The sequence below is a fragment of the Mugil cephalus genome, chromosome 2 (assembly GCF_022458985.1).
Source record: "Mugil cephalus isolate CIBA_MC_2020 chromosome 2, CIBA_Mcephalus_1.1, whole genome shotgun sequence".
Taxonomy (NCBI): Eukaryota; Metazoa; Chordata; class Actinopteri; order Mugiliformes; family Mugilidae; genus Mugil; species Mugil cephalus.
In genome coordinates, this window is record NC_061771.1 from 26154849 (window position 1) to 26162463 (window position 7615).

Below are 7615 nucleotides of genomic sequence, written 5' to 3' on the forward strand. Positions count from 1 at the left end.
ACAGGGTCGGACCGATGTGTGTGGCTCCGAAGTGCTGGCCCACAAATAGTTGCAGAGATCGTTGAGAATAGCTCGTGGGAGCCTCGTCGCTCTCTGAAAAGAAAAAATAAAATAAATAAATAAAAAAAATCTACGTGGTCCTGAAAGATTCGTTCCCGTTGTAGGGCACGATCCGCAATCTCTCTCTCTCTATATATATATATCATTGTTTTGTAGGCCGTGGATGGAGAAATGCCACTTATACTGTAAATAGGGTGGGATCACTAATTGACGGCATGGTTTCCAATTTACTTGATTCATGTTAAAGGTTGGCACATTTAATTGAATTAAAATGGGGGAAAAAATTAAATGACTGAATACATACATATGACAGAAATTGCACTATAATGTATTTAATTGAACTTAACAAAAGAAGACAACACAACCATGCCAACATGTCGCTACTGAAATGTGCTTAAGAGTACTCCTGGGTGTTCGCAGGATTTGTTCTTACACTAAGAAAAATCCTGGATGAGAAAAAAATCCATGAATGCCACAATCTTCGTAAAACCTTCGTGAGTAGGACGGTTCATGAATGAGGCCCAGTGACATTAGTCCACATGGGGAGGGAGATCTAAAACATGACAAACCATTGGATCTGACATCCCTCTGAAACATTCACTGGAGCAGCCCGCTATGGCTCTGAATAGCAAACTGTTTTTAGAGAGCGGAGTCAGGTGTGGATGCGTGGCCTTACCTGTTGCCAGCCTTTCTTTATCAAAACGGATGCAAATACCGAGCTTCCACTTCACTACACTGCCAGACCAGCTGGTAGTCACACTCCAGACCTCTGCCTCTACCCCTGCTAGCACTCACCTGTTAGACCCTAACTCCAAACTATTTGTGTCCTGCATCTGCACCACCATGTATCAACAACCATGACACAAAATACACAAAGGTCATAGCAGATTTTTTTTTTTAAAACAAGTCACACATAAGACATCCCTCAGAAATACTCAGCAAATCATCAAAGACATCTGAGGCCAAACAAACACTGAAGTAGGAAAGTCAAATTCTCCATGTTCCCAATAATAGGAGGCAATTCCAAGGGCCCTTGACTAACAGGGGCCCCAAAAGATGGGTAGAAAAAGAGACAGAAAATGATTAAACCACCCTCACAAAAAAGAATTTTGTCATATAATAATGAAATATAACTATCTATATAGTGATAAGTGATCTTTTTGGCGGGAAAAGTTAAAAAACTCTCTAATGAAAAGGTAAATGATATTGACCAACAACCTGCATGATTCTCCCTGCTTTTGCACATCAGTTGCCCAGGGAGCGATCTTCTGTAGATGCCCTGATCCACAGACGTGATAAATTATTACTATGGCTTCATCAATCACAATTCTCCCCAGTGGCAAACAAAAATTGGGGTTTTAAAAAAGGAAAGAAGGAAAGGAGAGAGAGGAGTGAGCCGATTCTTCTGCAAGAAAGGTGTGTACCCTCTATAATTTGTGAGTGGCAGAAATTAACCTGTTGTCCATAGTGAAATAAGCTAGGTAGCTACAGGCTAGTATTAGGGTACCATTCATTCATTTGAATTTTAACACAGACAAGAAAATCAATAAAATGGAGAAACAGTTCATATTTCATTATTCATGTTTCAATGTCAAACAAAACTTTGATATCCATTTCTAATATCCAATTGCCTACACTGAAATCCCTTTGCTGTACTTCATGAGGTACTCTGGCCCTGTAGTAAATAGGTATATCATGTATCAAACCTATATGTACAACATACAGAAGGGCTGAAATGGTCGTCCTCATTTATATGGGAATTGCAGAGCTTCCAGCTGTTGAAGACTACTGGGTCATGGAGACCAGGATCCAAATTGTCAACCTGATGTAATCTGAGAGGTTCAGGCAACATTATCAGGTCAAATGAGTCTACAGGAGTGTTTACAGGGTCAACCGCTACATGAACGCTGAGTGTAACCGCTTCATTTGATACATTTGTACATGTGTAAACAATGTTGTTATAATGTGCATGCTTACAAGTGTCGTAATGTTAAAAAAAAAAAAGTCTTAATGATATAAAATACCTATTACTTTCACCTTGTATGTGTTTTTCTTGAATTTCTTATATATACATTTCTTGGACTTAGTTTTACCACTTAAGGGCAAGTTACCATATACGGTCCCTTTGTTGACCTTGATTTTCTACATGAAAGTTAAAATTTTAGAAAGCTTTCACAACAGTAAAAAAGTCTTTATAAGTCAATTTTATTGTTTTTTCCTTCTGAATTGAAATTCAAATTAATAAATGGTACATGGACCTACCCTTTAGCCTTTACAATGTGGGGCTGTTGCCCACAGTGATGTGTTTTCCATGGGCCCAAAATTCCTGGTGGCGCCCCATGAGTCCACTATATATTGAAAAGTCAAATCATGAATAGTTTGCAGGTATTGCAGTAGAATACCGCAATGAAATCATCAATGAATCAATGATATCTTTATTGTTGACCTGAATACATATGATGACAACAGACAGCTCATGTGCTAGATACTGACTATATGTATAGCCTGTAAAAATAAAAGGCTGCGACTGAACACCATCAGTAGCTTTTAATAGTGCTCAATGGCATATTGCAGGATTGCAGCCAGATTTTAAAAAATGCAGTATTTTTTCTGATGCTCTAAATTGACTGCTGTAGAGAGGACTACTTATGTAGAAAACCCATATCAGATTAAATTGTGGCATGTATACTTAAATAATCACACATTACATTGATAAACAATGAGTTGTTCATGACAGCAATATAGTAAATTATGTCACCAAAATGTTTCTATCTTTAGATGTTCTATGTATCTCTAGTACCTGTTATGTATAGTATCAGTCGGTTCAGGTTTTCATAGATAAAACAGGGCTTCATGCAGGGTTGCAGTATCATGCAATATTTATTGTGGAAGAGTTTTGTGACATGTTTGTCGTTAACCACAGAAGAAACCACTACATTTTTTTCTCTTTGGAGTAGCAATAGTTGTCTCGATCCACTGTAAATAGTCTGGATGACAAAGGTCTAAGAATCCAATTGCGTCTTCACCTGCACGTGTAGCGTTCACGCTGAAAGCGATTAAACCGTAGAGCCGGCCATTGAACACGACTCCTCCACCAGAGTCACCCTGTGAGAAAGAGGAACATGTTTATGGAAAAAGTTGTGCTTTGTTAATTAAAATACTGATGAATGTTAAACTATTAAAAATGTTCTAGGTTCGTAGTTGTATCTACTCACACCACGTATATCCCTTCCAGTAGCTTGACCACAGAACCAGTGCTGGTGTTCATAGCCTGTGTTACTGCGACTCTCAATTTTTCTGAGCTCGGTGCAGTCAACGACGTAAACATTTACACACTGAAGAGTTGGTGATTGAATATCCACTACAAAGGAATGAAAAAGGGCTCTGTAGTTGTGGTATAAAATAGTGTAATCTGATGCAGTGTTTGACCGTACCATAAATTATATCAACTGAAATTAATCACATTTCAAAATAAACTGCCCAGTTAAAACGTACAACTTGGAAACCATGTTTTTTGTATTATTAAATAATAATATAGACATTAAAGATCAACATTTTAACATATTTATCATCCTCAGAAAATAATGATAAAATAATACGTCAAAGACAATCTGACTTTCATTATTACCGTCCATGTGGGTGGAGGCATGTCCTGCAATCTGCACCACATCTCCCCTGGAAAAAAATAATCAATAAAATGTTACATTTACTTTTTATCATTTCAATTTTGTTCAGATTCAAACACTAAAAATCCATTTTTAATAAATACATTTTATTTTTTACTTTTATTTGTGAAGCTCCTGACAGAGTAGCATTATTGTATTATACTAAATACAAAGCAATTGCCAAAAATGTGTTTGTGAGTAAAAATGAAAAAGTAAACAATCCTTTACTTCTCACAATTTTGGTTTTGCATTGCAGTCAGCAGGGTCTATAGTAGCTGGAGCTTGTGTTCCCTCCGGTAGCTTCAGTAACACGATGTCATGGATCTTCTTTCTGAAGATGTGTTTCCTCTTTATATAGCTCTTTATTGTGGTTATCTTCAATGACTCTCCTGGACCTGGATGCACTCCTAAAACTACAGACCTGCAAGCACAGATTATAAAACACATTTCAGGTGACAGGTAAAACTGTTCCTTTATCGCATAATTGCTGTGAAGTTTGGTCTCAATTTAAGAAGCAGAAATATGGAGTCATTCTATAATTAGGGGTTTGTATCATGTTGACCAAAAAGGCAATATATGGTAAATCTTAAAGTTCACATGAATATGTTGATAACACAACTGACCATTAATTAATGTGCTCTATGTGCGCGGAATAACTTTGATAAAGTACTGAAGAGGAGAAGTAAAGATTTACCACTCTGTCTTCAAATCTGCCTCCAAAAAGGGTATGACATCACAGTGATGTTGGACATGTGACTCCAGAGCAAACCATTTCAGATTTATGGGAGGTTTTTCAGTGGGCAACACAGCTGACAGAGTTTTCTTGGGGACACATAAATTGGTTAATTGAATGCATATGAATGAGCAAAATATATACTATAAAACACCTTAATTACCATAATTATTTCTAGCAAATATTTAGGATTTTTTTATGCAAAAACATGTAATTTAGTATTAATCTAAGGAGCAAAACCTGAAATTTGGCCATAGACGATAGCATAAAAACAATCAATTAGCATTTTTTGCAAAATAAATAACGGGATCGGTTGACGTTTTTGTATTTAACAAAAGAGAAATGTGCCTTGATGTAAAATTGATCATGCCTTTGAGTGAATACTTGGTAAAATTGAAAAATTACAGCCAATGGACATGACATGTACCCCTAATCAAAGAATGACCCTATTAAGGTTTTCTCACAGTCAGAACCCACTGGTCACTGATCAGAGAGCCTCCACAGATGAAATTATTGTTTTGATCGACCAATTTCACGTGATACAGACGCTCTGTTGGGTCACAATTTTTACCTCCAACGATTCTTTTGTGCACATCCACCACTGTGCTCACTGTGGTACCTGAAAGAGAAAATTATCTACTATGAGCTGGAACTTGGTGCTAAAATTGGTTGGTTTTACTCACTGAACAACATAGTCACTCACTGCCTCAATGACTAAACATAGATTTAATAAAAAAAATACCATATAGCCCAAATCTACTCAAAAACATAATGTTCCCAGTGAGGGAGGGAGACAGTACATTAAACCTTCAGAACTAGCATCTGATGGATCAACAAAACATGATGTGGTCAAGTCTCAAAATGAAGAAACCACATTAACATCAATCCCTACTCACCGACCCACAGCAGAACAATAAAGAGCGTCAGAGGAGCCATCATTGTTGTTCCGCTTCCAATGACCACGGAGCCACCAATCACATAGCAGAGGTTTATCACTAAAACCACAGCTCTTCACATCCATGCAAGCTTCACAGTTCCAGTCATTTTAAGCCACACTGAAAGTAGATAATAGTATTCCAATGAAGACATAAAAAGATAAAGTGACATCTGACAGTTAATGCAAAGTTGGTCTCTTTGACTAACTAATTTATTTAAAGTACATCGACAGCACACCTCTAAGATCATCCACCGAGTACAAACTGCTGCATTTCACAACCTGTCCTTTTGAGTTTCAACAAATAACTATAACTTTCCCTCTAAATGTTTTCATTGGTTCGCTGGTTTACACCATCAGTGTGTGTTTAGTAAATGTGTTGTGTTGCAGTGGTTTGTCACTGTCAGTTCAATTCATCTTAATCTTGGTTTAAGATGCTTGTTTGAGAGGATCACTTCTACCCTGTAGGTACGATGTAGCTGTGGACACTACACTGTAGCCTGAAGCTCAATTTATAGTCATGTGTCACTGCTACGCTAACCCTCCCATGTTCAGTCCCCGACATCATTCTACTCAGACGTCTCTACACAGAGACACAGCACAGCTGACTAGTCACTCAGTGCGTTTACATGCAGAGCTTAATCGAGCTACGCTCAAAATTCAACTTTCTCACTACAGTCCTTGTCCCAGTTTACATGCAGCGCAAGAAAATCGAATAACTGTTCTCCTCCTCCTGACTAGGTGGCGATACGTGTCTTTTCAGCGGGATAATACCACGTTAATACGGCCCGATTTCCGGTTGTCCTATTACGTGATATAATAAACAATAGTTGTTCATGCAACAGACTGGCATTTCAAACAACAACCAGATGGATAATAGTACATGTTTTAATCTTATACACAATGTTCGCGCTACTTCTGGTGCAGGTAAGATCCGCGTTATCCCTCCGACGGCTCCGTTTCTATTCTTCTTCTTCTTCTACGATCGGATTTCTTGGACGTTTTTGTTCCGGGGTCACCCGCCAGCGCAGCGGTTGTGGAGCATGCGCACACGCATTATCCAAACGAAAACTCAGATTCAATCGCATTATCTGGGTGTCTCAATCGGATAATGACAACTCCGATTTTAGTCGGAGTAACGTGTTTACATGCACTTAAGTTCTCCTGTTATAGTCCGATTAAGGCAATAATTCGTTTTTTTTTTCACGTGCATGTAAACGCACTGACTGATTAGCATTTCAGTGGAGTAATTACATAACACTACATAGACCACAGGTATAGAAGCTTTGACTGGAGCAGCCTCCTATGACTCTGAATAGGCCTCTAGCTGGAGAATACGGTGAATAAAACACCAGTATACATAGCACAAAACACGTGAAATATTACTATGGAATTACTAAAAAACAAATTGTTTTATGACAAGAGATGTGGATAAGTGACCTTACCTGCCGCCAACCTTCCTTTATCAACAGCAGATGCAAATACTGAGCTTCCACTTCACCACACTGCCATATCAGCTGGTGGACACACCCTGCCTCTACCCCTGCTAGCACTCACCTGTTAAACCCTCACTGCAAACTATTTGTGTCCTGCATCTGCACCACCATTTATCAACAACCATGACATAAAATACACAAAGGCCACAGCAGAAAGTGTTTGAAACAAGTCACACATAAGAAGACATCCCTCAGAAAAAGCGACATACTCCACTTTCCCACTTTCTACGGTCGTATCTGTACAGCGTCTTTTCCAACAACTGATTATTATAGAAAACACCTTTATTAAGGTTATTTCTTAATGTAAAGGTTCAAAACATAAGTAGTAAAAACAAAAAAATAAATAAAAATGCCTCTGGGATACAACCCATGGGTAGCGGCAAACAGCCTTCATCAGGATGTAACCGTCCGTGGACAGAATCCTGAGCAGGTTGTTGGGCCAACGGTAAAAAACAAAAAAACTCGTTATATGCATTAATATACATCCTGAGCACCCTGTTTTTTCTCTTGGTTGTACCTAATATGTATGCACAAGTAAAATATGATGCTAAAGGAAGCAAGAAAAAAATAAACACCAATGAAGGTAGGCTGGCATTACCTGACTCAGTTCCAATCAGACTATGTGTCTGGTGTAGAGATGTCGACCGTCATTTTACTGACCCGCGAGTCACGACTCCTCGTCTCCCAGCCCAGCAGTCCACTCCCTTATCACTGGGAGAGCCACTCC

At 38.5% G+C, this 7615-nt stretch overlaps 1 protein-coding gene across 1 annotated transcript; it reads right to left on the reverse strand.

The window, feature by feature from the left end:
• Positions 1-2916: 2916 nt before the first annotated feature.
• LOC125003868 (alpha-fibrinogenase albofibrase-like) lies at positions 2917-5502 on the reverse strand. The gene is made up of 6 exons (XM_047578108.1): positions 5355-5502; positions 5030-5077; positions 3961-4146; positions 3689-3735; positions 3276-3421; positions 2917-3165 (listed from the first exon to the last, which is right to left on the reverse strand). Exons 1-6 carry the CDS (start codon positions 5477-5479, stop codon positions 2974-2976), a joined length of 744 nt encoding a protein of 247 aa, XP_047434064.1. The 5' UTR covers positions 5480-5502; the 3' UTR covers positions 2917-2973.
• Positions 5503-7615: the final 2113 nt, after the last annotated feature.